This window comes from Amphiprion ocellaris, chromosome 23 (genome assembly GCF_022539595.1).
Source record: "Amphiprion ocellaris isolate individual 3 ecotype Okinawa chromosome 23, ASM2253959v1, whole genome shotgun sequence".
In the NCBI taxonomy this organism is placed as follows: Eukaryota; Metazoa; Chordata; class Actinopteri; family Pomacentridae; genus Amphiprion; species Amphiprion ocellaris.
The window spans coordinates 17793166-17808544 of NC_072788.1; the positions used below are offsets into that span (position 1 = coordinate 17793166).

Below are 15379 nucleotides of genomic sequence, written 5' to 3' on the forward strand. Positions count from 1 at the left end.
TCTCAGAGTGATGCAGAAAAACTAGTCCATGCATTTGTTACTTTCAGGCTTGACTATTGCAATTCCTTACTATCAGGTTGTCCCAAAAGCTCTCTGATAAGCCGAAAGTTGATCCAAAACGCTGCAGAGTACTGACAGGAGTTAGAAAGAGAGATCATATTTCTCCTATACTGGTTTCTCTTCACTGGCTTCCTGTGAAATCTAGAATATGATTTAAAATCCTTCTCCTGATGTACAAGGCTCTTAACGACCGATCTCCATCATATCTTAAAGACCATATAGCACCAAATCATCCCAGCAGAACTCTTTGCTCTCAGACTGCAGGCTGACTTGTCGTTCCCAGAATTTCTAAAAGTAGAATGGGAGGCAGAGCGCCTCTCCTGTGGAACCAGCACCTAGTTTGGGTTTGGGAGGCGGACACCCTCTCTATTTTTAAGACCAGGCTTAAAACCTTCCTTTTTGGCAAAGCCTATAGTTAAGGCTGACTGGGTGACCCTGGGGGGGGGTCAGTTGGAGTCCGCATGTACACAACTGACTTTCGACATCCCTTAGTTCTGCCCCTAGTTATGCTGCTATAGGCCTAGGCTGCTGGGGGACCTCTCTTGATGCACTGAGCCCTTCTCTCATTACCTATGTATGCACTATATAAACCATTTTTGCATTGCATTCACTCTGTTCTCCCCCTGTGTCCTTTCACCGAGTGTCCCTGGTCCCAGAGCTGGATGCTTCAGATCTGTGGTTGTTGTCCCACCAACTGGCCTCGTCTCCATCTTGTCCACTGTGGGATGCTGCTGCTGTCTTTTCTCCAGTCCACTGCTTCCAGCTGCCCATTTCCACCAATCTACGTACTCTGCCTCTTCCTTACTATACATGATATGCGCATCTACACACTGTTTGCATCTTTGTAGTAGCTATATATGTAGTATATCTAATGCCAGAGCTGTACACCATAACAGTAAACTTACGCATCAGTTTCATTGTTGGCTTTTACTTTGTATGTATCATCTATGTTACTCTTATCATACATGTATCCCAATGTGTGTTATATGTTTCCTTGTCCCCCCACCCCACTCTCTTCCCTCTCCCCTTCTACCTCTTCTGTCCCTCTCAACCCAGCCGGCCAGCAGGCAGATGGGTCCCCCCCATATGAGCTGGGTTCTGCTTAAGGTTTCTTTCTGTTTAAAGGGAGTTTTTTGTTGCCACTGTCGCCTTAGGGCTTGCTCTGGTCAGGCATATGGGTTCTGTAAAGCGTCTTGAGACAATTTGACCTGTAATTGGCGCTATATAAATGAAATTGAATTGAATTATTCTATCTGTGAAAATGCAAAAAAGGGGAAATGCATATGTTTTTTTCTCACATGTTGACCACATTACACAAGTACTCGATTTAAAACTGTCTGTATAAATTATATACTGTAAGTTATTTTGAGTTAATTTGGTTTCAGTGTTTGTTTTTCTCATGCAAACTGGACTGCGCATTTTCGAGTGGCATATTGGTGTATATGAGCTTTTTGTGTGTGCATGAACAAATGGTAGAGGGGCTTGACTTGACTTTTCTCATAAATAGGAAGTTTGAAGAGCCAAGCCCTTTTTAATTTTTCTTCTCTTCATTCCTTTGTAGTGTTGTACATTGAGCAGACCACACTTTTTTCGCTGAACCAGAGAAAAGGTAAGAAAAGCTCTGTATTTTAGCCTAACCCAAAAGGAACAATTGGAAATATGTGTGTATATATATATATATATATATATATATATATATATATATATATATATATATATATATATATATATATATATACATATATATGTGTGTGTGTGTATATATATATACGTGTGTGTGTGTTTGTGTGTGTATGTATGTATGTATACAGAGAGATATCTAAATTTATTTTAGCTTCTTTAAGATGTATTTTTAAAGCCGTTTCATTATATCAGCACATGTGAATACTTTCGTCTGACCGCTTTAATTAAGTTAGCTAGAAAGCTAATAAAACATCGAAGCTAACGGGACAGTTAAATGGATGAATGTTAGACAACGAGCTGCAAACAGATAATTTTATTCTGCAAATGCCTCCGTTTTTGTATTAATATAAAAAGTGAAGCCTATGGGCAGTCTGTGATATAAGATGTGACAAAGTAGTGAATACTAAAAATTGAAATGCCGTGTCATTAATCATTTAAGAATTGAAAAAACATACAAAACATAACTCGCTAGCATCTAACAGTGAAGCATTGGCTGTAGCTTCTAGGACAGTGTTTTTCAACCTTTTTTTGAGGCACGGCACATTTATTGTATTCAACAAATCCTGCGGCACACCATCAGCCAAAAATGTCACAAAATGACACGCTGTAGTCTAATATAGTATATATACTGTATTGACAATTTAGTCTCTCTATTTATACTCACCCAGTGAAACCTGGGACTGTTTAGATGAACACAAAGCTGATGTCATGGCAAAAATTGAAGAAAGGCATACATGAAGCTCTTCGTCAAGAGCGCTCTGTTTTTTGTTTTTGTAGTAGTCAAGCTTGAAAAGTTTAGCTCTATTAGATATGTTGTGGAAAATGGGAGCAATGTCAAACTAGCTCTGTTTGCCAGAATGAGGAACTCCTTGGTAACAGTCAACCAAAAACTGTCCAGAGGTCGGTCAGCAAAACTTAACTTTTAACCACAATCTTAGTTCAGTTAGTTCCTCCTGCTCCTGCAAAGTCATTTCCTTTCCAAAAATTGCTGCTGAGCTGTATGGGTCCCAAACTCAGTCAAGACTATCAGTGGAGGCTGACGAGAAATAAAATGACAACTTCTCCTCAAGAGTTTTCAGATGTCTACCCATTATCTCACACAGTGCAACAGTGTTGACATCTCTGGGTGAGTGGGAACGTGTTAAGGTTGACAGTTTCCAAATGTTGCTGCCAGAGGTGCCCCTTTGGACGGAATCCATTTATTTTATCTGAACCTGTGAGCAGGTTTTCATTTCGGCCTTGCATTCGTGTGTTCAGGTCATTTAGATGCTGAAATATATCTACCATGTATGCCAGCCTTGCACACCACTCATCACATGCAAGCAGTTTTGCATCATCGGACCTCTCATTAGTCAAAAACACTTTGAGTTCCTCCTGCAGCTCATACACACAGGCCAGCACCTTGCCATGCCACATCTGTCGGACCTCCATGTGGAAAATTAAGGCTTTATCCTCTGCCCCCATTTCCTCACACAAAGATGCAAATATGCGGCTTTTTAAAGGTCTTGTCTTTACAACGTTTACCATGCGCATAACATCATCCAACACAGTAGTTATGTCTGCTGGTAAAGTCTTGGCAACAAGTGCCTCACTGTGCAAAAACAGTGCGTAACAATAACATCTGGGTGTCTCTTTCACTCTGCTCATGAAGCCTTTGGTACATCCGACCATGGCCGCTGCTCCATTAGCGCAGACACGTGCTGTTTTCCCACTGAAGTCATATACTTAAGAGCAATGACCACCATCTCCTTTCCCACTGTCTCCATTTGTGCCTTGTATCCTCCAGACATGGCCTTCATACAGCAGCCAGCCCAGGTGGTGATGGTTTCCACTTCTCAAGGCCATTCAGCTTGGAGTACCGGCCTGTGCGATTGCTGCAATGATATGGGCACCTGTAAGTCAACCAAACAACTACCTTTCAATTCCAGTGACTTTCTTCTCCAGTTTGCAGCAACAGATGCAATTTCTCAGTTGCCATGGAATTATAGATATGCTTGTTACCATTTGTGTTTGGATTTTAAGGACCTCTCACCCCTGATAGCATCAAAGCTCAGGATTACAGGTTATCTGAGATCCTTAAAACAGCAAAACATTTTGAGAATCTGAGCTATATTGATGTTAATTCATAAGAACATAAAATACTGATCTACACATTTGTAAAATAAACTAAGTATATGAGTTGTTAATGGAAGAGCTATTTAGAATAGCTCTTCCATAAACATGATGTACTCACAGAAAAGATTTTAGAAAGCCAACAGCATCTTTTTTACCCATTCCTGAAGCTGCTAAATGCTCCACTTTATGTTCACTTTATGTTGGTGCTGAATGGGTTCTTAGAGCCTTTTTGCATAAAACAGCCATAGGCTATAGCAACAGGATAAGAGTAAACCAAAAACAGCAAAATATATAGTGATATAGCCAAACACTAAGTTGAAACTCACTATAACTCTCCATAAAGTGTGGGACAAGTGCAAAAGAAACCTTTCAAAATGTCATATTGTTAACATTGTCAGTACAAACATTGATTACAGCCACTTCAACAATTTTATCTCTAAGTTTCTAAGTTTGTCTTCTGCTCTCAAGGTTGCTTTGGTTGTTGGTGCTTCCCCTGCATGCAGTGTCAGACAGCCAATGACTTTGGATGGTGCTGCTGTAAGCCATTCCTGGACTTCTGCTGCTGTGGCGTGGTGTCCTGTAAGCTCCGCTCCGCCATGAGAGAGCGCTACAACATCCCTGTAAGGCTGAGTACACGTATAAATACATGTACTGCAGGTATACATGCTTGAAGTATACCTACGCAAGTATAAGTATGCATTGCTTAGAGAATCTAAGTTACCTTACAGGCTTGAGGATTGTGTAATGAATAATAGGTAGTAACAGGTTCGGGCTCTGAACTGTGATCTAAAATGGTTGCATTTTGCAGCCTTTTTTAAGAGTGCGTGTGAGTTAAAATTTCAAGTGGTCTCATTCATGTGAGTATGTTATGTTGCCGAAGTCAGAGACTCAGAAAACTGTCTCCAACTTGGTACTACCAAGGCAGGAGAGTGAATTAAAGAACAGGTACAAGGAAAACACAGCTACCGAATAATTCGGTGCAGAGAAAAACTGCCAGGACACTGGAAAAACAGAAACTACACAGAGCCACCTACCCTTAAGTAGCCCGCGCTACTACGCAGCATCATTCAAACAACTCTTTTCACTTTGTGTAGCATATCTCAACTTTATACACACTAGCTAGCTTAACTGTTCATAGATTGGAGCTAACTCGGCTATTGTTCCATCGCTGAACGCTAGCTGCCATACCTGTGACCCTCCAGCCTTCACCGTAGCCTGGAGAGTTGACCATTCGACCACACCATGAGAAGAAATTTTTTTTTACACCGTAGCAAACCAGCTAACACCATTTTGGTTAATTGGCATGCCAGCTAATTCACAGTGCCTCTTATTCAGCAATGCAGCCAATCAAGATGGACGCCCATGCTTCTCACACCAGGGGAGATGTAGACTTCGGGGCCCGGCTCTGTGCCTGTGGCAACGAAATATCGAGCCGTGACTCACACCAGGTCTGCTCGTTTGGCCTCGGGCTGCAACACGCCCGACAGGCTATTCAAGCCCCCAGTTCATGTGGGCACTGGTCCCTCTTCACCATGAAGAGTCTCCGATGACACCTAGCATGCCAAGCTAGCTTGTCTGGCCAGAACCCCTACTTGTCCACAGGCGACACACCAGTCACCAATGAGGTTAAGGTATGGACTGACGTGGACACTGGACCCTGTGCTAGCACCAGCTGGGGGTTCCAGCTAGACCTAGCCACTCTGGCTTGCTTATGGAAGACATACTGGAGTTGGATTATGAGGATGATGAAAGGATACCTCAGAGCACCTCATATCCAAGGAGGATGACAGTGAGGATGATGTCCTCATCCCCTCTGCTCAGTTTGCCATATCAGGCTCTGTGACTGCCCTCAGGGACGAGGAGGGAGACGCGCCCACTTCCACCTCCACCAGCATGGATATGCAGTCTGTGTGCAAATGCACTGCATCCCAGTTAAACATCCCTTGGCCTGCAGTTATAATGGAGATCACCAGATCCCGTTATGAAGGGAAGAAATTGTCCCAGGCTGCGGGGATGGCAAAACAGCGACTCCCTGTCTTCCATGAGCTGCTCAACGAGGTGTCCACTTCAAGGAAGGACCACCCATTCAGCGGCAAAAGCCCGCTACACGGAGTTTCCTCTCTGCATTGTGAAGGCATGGAGAAGCTTAGCATTCTTCACATGCCCTCTATGGAGCTGTTAGTCACCGCGCACCTGCACCCCCAGTTGACTACCTCCTCCAGGAACCCCACTCTGTTGTCCAAAGCAGACCGCTTCAAGTTCGCCCTGACAGAGTGAGCCTACAGGGGAGCAGTGCTGGAGGAAGCTCATTTTGGCTGCTTGTACCCGCGATCCCATTTATTTGGTCACTACACAGAGTTCATGACTATAGGTGAGGGTTGGAACATTGATGGACTGGTAAATCGAGAGCTTCGCCTGGTGGCTCAACTCCCTCTTCACCACAACAGTTCGGTACAATGGCACATTACTGCTGCTGCTGCACCAATTCGCCTGTCCATCTCGTGCTCCATTTTCTCATAACTCGTGAACAAGATCCCGAGATAGCATGTTGGTTCTGAAACCCTTGCTGTGCGTGGAGGTGAGCCCAGCTATATCTAGCCGGTATCGCTCCATCTCCCGCACCAGCTCAGCTTCCTTCCCGCCACTGAAATCCCGACATCCCGACAACTAGTCTACAGTGTACGCCACCAGGGGGCGGTGCACCTAGACACCTGCTCCTGCCTACTGCCTGGTGGACATACCCCGATTTCCAGTCCTGCAAGTGGTGGGCCTACTGGACGGCGACCCCGTGTTACTTTTTCCTGCTGTACCCGACCGAGACCCACAGGACCGCAAGGCCACCAGACACTCTCTGTCAAGCTCCACCCTCCCATGCCTGGCTCCAGTGGAAGGCCCCGATATCCCTGACCCGGGCGAGGTGGCGGTAGAATAGAATGTCCTCAAGATAAAAAGTCATTTTAGTCTGTAATTAATGCCTGAGCCAATTTACCTGAATTTCAGTCCTCCTGATTTGGTAAAGTGACGGCTTTACAGATTCAGGTAAAGTCTTTGGACGTGCTTGTAGATTAAGACCTCCCTGATAATATCAAACATGTCTGATGATTGTAAGTGAAAACTAGGATTGTTACGATTATTACACTAATGCCCATTAGCTCCAGATATTAAAGCTGAGTTAAAATGTCACCTTCAGATCAGATAATCGTGTCTTCCAGACCTTCTGTTTTTTTCTCCCTGTAAAAGCTATTTGTAGTGTTACAGCAGGTTGTTCCACTATATTCTCTATTTTGTTTACTTCTACTTCCCTAAGAGATCACATATGGTGGTGCGATGCTTCCTGATTTCTACATGTGGCATAATACAGTTAATAGTACATAAGATGGGATGTTTCACTATTTTCAGTTTTCCACATAATTTAAATGTGACCAAATATTCTAGGGTTAATAAATATTCTGAAGCCTGTAGTTTTCAGATTTTATTCAGTGTTTTCTTTTACTTCACAACATAATAAGCTTGTTTCTCCTTGTTGCTGTGCTGATTTTTTAATCTCTGTGTTAATGTTCTTTGTTCTGTGTGAAGTAAGATGTTACTTTGTATACATTCACATACATACCACTCACAAAAATGAACTATCATTTTTACAGCTGCCTCCTCTCTCTCTATCTTTGTCTTGCAGGGCTCATTCTGTGACGACTGCTGTAAACTGATGTGGTGTTACTCATGTGTCTGGTGCCAGATGAATCGTGAGCTGAAGGTCAGGAGGAACCAGGGCACAGCCATGATCCCGATGGTCACTTCACAGGTCATTCGTACTTAGGACGCAGCTATTTGGGCTGTGGGTTAAAGGCATATGCTGTCCAAATATTGCCCTCTAGTTATTTTCTTACTGCTATTATGATGAAAAACATATTAGAAAAGAATAGTTCTGTTTGCACAGTTAAAAGTACTAGCACAAAGACAAAGCATTTACTTTGAGTAATTAACACTGAGCATCATAAAGATCAGTATGATAGTGTTCTGAAATTAGCTGTTAAGTGAAACAAGTTTGCTTAAACTTTCTATTAATGCCAGATGTTTTGAGTTTTGCTCATATAATAACATGATGAATGTTAGAATTCGGGTAAGATCGCTGTCTCTGGTTCACTCTGGTCAATAAAATATTTTTGTTTCATGTAACAAAATGTCTGTCATCTTATTTCTCTTGAGTTATATTAAGTAGTGAACCGTGTCATGAGAAAAACTTCATATGATGCATCATCTTGATAGGCAAATGACCAATATTATGCGGTCAACACTGATACATCTTAGTTTTTTATTCACTTAGTACTATGTTCCCTGATGTCATAAACATTTATAGTGTTGATATATTGAACTAAGTGTGAAATAAGTTGTTTTTAAATTGATTTAAACTTTAATTGCGTGTCAAAATACAGTTTTCCACAGATTTTTTAAAATCGTTGTTTTCAGCTTATGTAAAAACATGTTTAGCATCTACCAAGCATCCCACCTCTGGTTCTGACACATGCTATACACCACATTCCACCAACTACATTATACTTTTGAAATTAATTTTGTTATTTATTTCTCTGTTAATACATTTTATTCTATTATTCATCACCTCACTTTTTATTATTGTCTTATTTTGCTTTTCTTATTTCCCCTTGGGTGGTGGGTCTTACATACATATAGTCTGATCCATGTGTTTTTCAACCTTTTTTGAGGCACGGCACATTTAGTGCATTAAACAAATCCTGCAGCACACCATCAACCAAAAATGTTACAAAATGACACACTGTAGTCTAATATAGTATATATATTGACAATTTAGTATCTCACTCACTCTTTATACTCACTCAGTGTGAAACCTGGGACTGTTTAGATGAACACAAAGCTGATGTCCTGGCAGGAATTGAAGAAAGGCATACATGAAGCGCTTCGTCAAGAGTGCTCTGTTTTTAGATTTTATAGCAGTCAAGCTTGAAAAGTTTAGCTCTATTAGATATGTTGTGGAAAATGGGAGCAATGTCAAACTAGCTCTGTTTGCCAGAATGAGGAACTCCTTGGTAACAGCCAACCAAAAACTGTCCAGAGGTAGGTCAGCAAAACTTAACTTTCAACCACAATCTCATCTCAGTTCAGTTAGTTCCTCCTGCTCCTGCAAAGTCATTTCCTTTCCAAAAACTGCTGCTGAGCTGTATGGGTCCCAAACTCAGTCAAGGCTATTGGTCCACACAACATCATCCAACATGCCAGCTAGGTCTGCTGGTAAAGTGGTAAAAAATGAGATAATTTCCCACAGTATACCTAATGATCTCTCACGGCCCACCGGTGTGCCGTGGCACAGTGGTTGAAAATGACTGGTCTAATCAACTGAGCTAGCATCTCTGCAAACCGGCACAGGGGTGCTTGAGTTAGATACTAATGTCAACATGCTAACACGCTCACAATGACATTGCTTCAGCGCTGATATTTATCAGGTATATTTACATACTCATGTCTCAAGTGGACTGCACTTTCGCCTTGCAGCTAGAAGATGCCCAGTTCTTGTGGAGTTTGCATGTTCTCCCTGTGCATGTGTGGGTTTTCTCCAGGTTCTCCGGTGTCCATGAGAACAGCAGGGCCTCTGACTAAAAGGCACTGAAGAGAGTGGTGAGGGCTGCTGAGAGGATCATTGGGGTCTCGCTACCACCTGTAAGGGACTTGGCAGAACAACGTTGCCTGTCAAGGGCACTGAGGATCACCAGGGACCCCACTCACTCTGCCCGTGGACTGTTCTCTCTCCTACCCTCAGGCAGAAGGTACTGCAGCCTGAGATGTAAAACTGTTAGGTTCAGGAGCAGTTTCTTTCTCACCACCATCCATCTTTAAAACAGAGGACTGTAAATATTGAACATATACACTACTGCCTTTCACAAGTGCAATTAGCTTGGACATGTGCAATGATGTCTTATTTTTTCTCTCGGTTTACTTATTTCATTCACTGCACTACTGCACCAGTATTCATAACTTATTTCATCACAGCTGTTATTAATTGTGTGTGTTTTTATTGCTGACCCTGCGTTGTCATTCTGTTCTGCAGTGCATCTCTGATGTAATTTGCCTGAATGATAATAAAGTAATCTGATTCTGATTCTCATGTCATGTTTGGATGTGGCTGGTGATTCTAAATTGTCCGTAGGTGTGAATGTGAGTGTGACTGTTTGTCTCTATATGTAGCCTTGTGATAAACTGGTGACCTGTCCAGGGTGTCCCCAGCCTTTGCCCTAAGTCAGCTGGGATAGACTCCAGCCCCCCTGCAACCCTAATGAGGATTAAGGAGTGTATAGATAATGGATGGATGGATGTCTCAAGTGTCTCAACATGCTCACATTAGCTGATCAGCAATAAAGACAAAATGCAGCTGAGACCGATGGGAGCATCATTCTGCACATTGGAAGGCATTCTGCCTTTGGCATAAAGTCAGGAGAAGTTGCACTACTACCAGTGACCTTGCAGTGGTGGCAGTGGCAGAGCCAGAGCATTTTTATATGGGTAGTCAAGCTGAGAATATTACTCAGACTCTTATCATGTGCTCTTAGGTAAGATTGCTATATAGAAGCATATGAAAATTCACATATGATAAAATAAACTTTTTTTTAATGTAGCCCTCAATTGAATAAAAACCTGAAGGGTTGCTAAATTTGATTTTGAAAAATATAAGATGATCACAATTTCAATGATAAAAGATAAATATCCACAAGATTCTAATGTCAAAGGAATCCTTGTTCTGCTCAGGACACACCCCTAGCTGAGACATCACACTATCTCCATCCAGCATTTAGTTGATTTCTTTTGGGTGCAGTGCATTGTTCAACAGTCTGCATCACTCGTACTAAGAGCCCTTTAAAGTCTGTTTTATTCATGCAGTCTTGAAGAGTCGCACATACATTAATTTTTAAAGACATACAGAAACAGATTCTTTATTAGAAGGTATATGATGAAGTGAGTCAGAAATAACTGGGCCTCTTGGCTCAGAAGGTCAAAACATGTCATCTGTCTGCTGTCAGCGAATAGATGATAACGGCAGAGACCCAATGATATGCCTCATTCTCCACATAGAGATATGAAATGGCCACACCATCCACTCAGATGTTATTTACAGATTACGCATACAATTTACAGATGGACTGACAAAGACTATGTGTGATGGTAGAACTTGGTGTGGTTGTGCTTCAGAGTTTCTGGTTCGTTGCCAGATGCTGAAAAGGTCACCAGCTTACTGAACGTAATGAGTCACTGAAGTTATCTAACGCCTGACTTACTCAGCTGAATGTGTGTCTGCATTGGAGGGTGTGTACCAGAACATGTAAAAGCAAATAGTTATTTTGTAGACTGGGGTTAAAGTTCAACAATCATTTTACAGATTACAACAGCCTGCGCTCATGCCCTGTGACATCAGTGCATTGTAAAGAGTACAGGTACAAAGATGATGAAGTGGAAGTGCAAGAGAAAACTTTTTAAAATTGAATAAGTGCATACAGGGCAACATTTTTAAATTAAACCCAATTACCAAATCAGTTTAGTCATTTGGTAGATTGGTAGCTAAGGGGGCAATTACTTTTTCACATAGGGCAAGATGAGCTGGACAGCATTCTTTCTTCAATAAATGCGAACATGAATCTGAGAAATCAGCAAACTGATGGTAACTTCAACCACAAACACACAAACTGCCACTTCTGCAAGTCTTTATGGTCAGTGGTTTGTGCTTTACAACTGTCCTAGCTGGAGAGTAAATATTTGCACTTAATCATGGTTTTCTCACATAAGAAAAAGGCAAATCAGAAAAATGAGTTAAACATTTGAGTGTTTTACTTCATTTTGACCTGCTGTTTCATTCATACATTCACATTGTACTTCATGTGATCATTTTTTTTCATTGCTGCAGTGGAAAAGATGCAGCTTAGTCATTATAAATTTAATAAATATAAAAGTTTCCACATGCAGGGATTTTATTGCTTTGTTGGTTTGTTGGTAGGAATAAGGAAGAAGTAAAAGCAAAGTGGCTTCGGCCTTGACGTTTCTGTTTACCCGGAAAATAGCTGGACACTGAGAGATAAGTGTATGTGTGTGTGTGTGTGTGTGTGTGTGTGTGTGTGTGTGTGTGTGTGTGTGTGTGTGTGTGTGCGTGCACGTGTGTGTGTGTGTGTGTGTGTGTGTGTGTGTGTGTGTGTGAGAGATTTTTTTTACTAAACCGGATAGCAATAAAACACATTTGTACATATATTACAGGTTTTTTGATTCACTTTGATGGCTCTTATCAGGAAACTGGTGAGGAAAGTGGATCAATTACCACCTCAAAATTACACTATTTGCTACCACTACTTAATTAGAATAGCCCAATTTTTCTATTTTTTAAAATTGAAATTCAAGTAGTTAAGTCCAATGAATAGCTTCAAGTTGTACAAAGGTATGTGGTGAACTGCCAGAGGTTACAAAAAGATAAGGTTACCCAAAACTGAAAAATAATGTACATTTCAGAACTTTACAAAAAGGCCTTTTTCATGGAACAAGAAATGGGTTAACAACTTAAAGCTGTTCTGCAGCAATGGAGATTGATCAAGTCTTGAGAGTTGGTGCTACCAAATCCTACAGGTGTTGTCACGGGACAACAGCTTCAAGCACAGCTTAATAGTAGTCGTAGTAAGAAACCTCAGTTTCAACTGTGAAGAGAAGACTTGGAGTTGCAGCAAGAAAGCCATTGCTAAGACGTCAGAAAAAGAAACCGAGGCTTGTCTGGGCCACGAAACACCACCAATGGACTACTGAAGACCGGAAGAAGGTATTATGGATTGATGAATCTAAATTTGAAATCTTTGGTTCATCACGCAGGATTCAGTGTTTGCATGCTGTTTTCACTGTCTCCCAGTGGCTAAAGAACATAATAAATAAAATAGTCATTGGTTTAAAGCATCATCCATCATCCTCATGCAAATTAAAGGTTTGACCTAACAAAAATTTCAACACAAGATTGGGGATGACTAATAAACATCAGCTGGCAACATCTGGGCTTGAAAAATAAAGTCAACTCAAAACTGAATTACATGTGGCTGAAGAACGTGGATGTCTATCACTGCCCAAAGTAGACTAGTATCAAAATGTAGTTTTAGAATTAGTAAGACTTAGTAGCTCCAGTTTCTTTGGAGGCTTTCTTGACTCTAAGGGAAAGGTAGGTACCCTTCAGTAATTCAGTTTTATGTTTTGTCCAATAAACCTGGAAGAGGATTCACCACATAGACAAAATCAATCCATATCTCACCCCTGATGTCTCGGTCTGGTATTTTAAAAAGTTACTAACAGTTAAGAAAAGTATTGTGTGGAGTATAGTAAGAGAAAATGAACTGAGGTCAGTTGAAGACATTACGCATGTATATTCTTAATCAAGAAGATTTTTTTTCTTTTACTGATGAAGCACTGTATTCTATGTTCTTATACCAAGACAGCTGCTGTGGCTGAAGCTAATGTGGACGTGCCAAATACTACCTTTCCTCAAATGACCCCTAGAGGCTGGCTCCCAAAGTGAGACAATTCCCGTCAAGCTCCAGGTTAAACTCCCAAGTTTATACAATAAATGTTTGCAGCCTCGAAGCAAAATACAGTTTTTGGTGTTTGGAGTATTTGTGACAGGTGCACAGGGGTGAATTTTTACGTAGCTCCCCCGTTTAAATTGCATTAAGGCTTAAAGTTTTGCATAATTCAGAGGGTGCTTTTCTTGAAGAGGCAGGTGAGCATTTTGACAGGGCAGAGACCTTTGCATGGTCCACCTCAGCTCTAGTCCCACTCCATCTCTTTGTTCATTCATAGATTAAATTAAGTGATTCATAGATTATTTGGGAATCAGGAGGGGTTGGGTGCTGCTAAGGTGGTGATAACCAGAACCACTACACTGAAAATGTGGGGTTGTTCCAATTTATATAAAGTCAATGACAACTACCGGACAAAAACTAAATGTAAATTATGCATGTTTCCTGTCACTTATTGCTTTTGGTCTGATGGAGAAACACAGTGGTTCATGAAAATAATTAATTGATTAATTTTTTTAAATATGAGTCGATGTCAGCTTGATGTTGTGAAAAACAATGTGTTGTCTCGAAAACAATGTAACACTAGCAGCAGCTATAAAAACACTACCGGCATCTAGATATGGTTTGATGACACCACAAACCACAACCAATAGCTACAAAACATTGTTGACACATTTTAAAAATGATGCCACAGGAAAGAGAGCGGTGTGGTGGAGTTTATCATGTCAGCCCAGTCAGAGTACAAATCAACCGTTGACGGAAATGATGAGCTGAATCAAAGACTGAAGGTTAGACTGTATTGAAAGATTCAAGATTCAAGATCTGTCATCTGCTGATGGATTATGGACTCTCTGACCAACAGGCCTCAGAATGACAGGATAGGGAACCTGACATGCAGCAACATAACCATGAGCACAAGCACACTGCAGGAGTATGTGCTTGGCCCAGCACTCTTCACCCTCTTCACCATGGACTGTGTCCCCACCCACTCCTCTAACACCCTGATGAAGTTTGCCGATGATACCACGGTGGTAGGCCTTATAGGGGCAACAATGAGATCTGATACAGGCAAGAGGTTTTCTGGTCGGGTGGTGTGCAGACAATAATGTTGTCCTCAATACCACCAAAACAAAGGAAGTCATCATAGACATCAGGAGGACCAGGAGAGTCGTTTCCATTGAGAGCATCCTCTGCCAGGGCTTCACAGTGTGGTACAGTGGCTGCACAGCAAAAGACAGGAAAGATTTGTGGCGGGTGGGAAAAGTGGCACAGAAAAATCGAAAATTGTTGAAACTGAGCTCACGGACTTGGACTCTGTGTACGCTAAGTACATACAGAGAAGATCACAGGCCATCTGCATGGAAACCACCCACCCAGAACACTTCCTGTTCGTCTCACTGCCGTCAAAACAGAAACTAGCAGGCTGAGGAACAGCTTTTTCCCCAGAGCTGTAGCCTCCATTACACCACCTCTTCCTCACCCCTCGTTCTCAAACAAAGACTCACTGGTGGACCATAAACATGTTATTATGCAACAACCATCTTGATCTAGGCATTATTTTTGCTCACATCAGACAGTGCAATGAGGTGCAGATATTGCACCTATTTTTTTTTAAAAAAAATACTTGTTTTAATAAAGCTGTTTGGTGTTGTCTGTTATACTGTGCTATTGTTTTAAAACTGCCAACAAAGTTTCGTTGTAGAAATGCGATGACAAGAAATATCTTTGAATCCTGGAATCCTTAAATGCTCAAGCAAATACAAAAACAAGCTGATATGAGGTATATGAGTGTTAACATCTGTTTTACTGTAGAGGGCAGCATCAGCTTGTTAAAGGAGACTACAATCACCAATACAGGAAGATGTGGCAAATTTAATTTGTAAATCATGTGTTTGATTGTCTTTGGGGCAGTAATTACGCTACTAAATGTTTCTTGCAATCACAGTTTACACTCAGGTAGCACA

The 15379-nt window shown here is 41.5% G+C and overlaps 1 protein-coding gene across 2 annotated transcripts; it reads left to right on the forward strand.

Annotated features, from left to right (window-relative positions):
• The first annotated feature begins 1620 nt into the window (after positions 1-1620).
• On the forward strand, positions 1621-8025 carry LOC111577031 (cornifelin-like). 2 transcript variants are annotated; one of them, XM_023283102.3, is made up of 4 exons: positions 1621-1669; positions 3530-3637; positions 4327-4478; positions 7532-8025. In XM_023283102.3, exons 2-4 carry the CDS (start codon positions 3532-3534, stop codon positions 7670-7672), a joined length of 399 nt encoding a protein of 132 aa, XP_023138870.1. In that variant the 5' UTR covers positions 1621-1669; positions 3530-3531; the 3' UTR covers positions 7673-8025. The 2 variants fall into 2 exon arrangements, with proteins under 2 accessions (XP_023138870.1, XP_054863872.1); XM_055007897.1 differs by lacking the exon at positions 1621-1669 and having other exon boundaries at positions 3455-3637.
• Positions 8026-15379: the final 7354 nt, after the last annotated feature.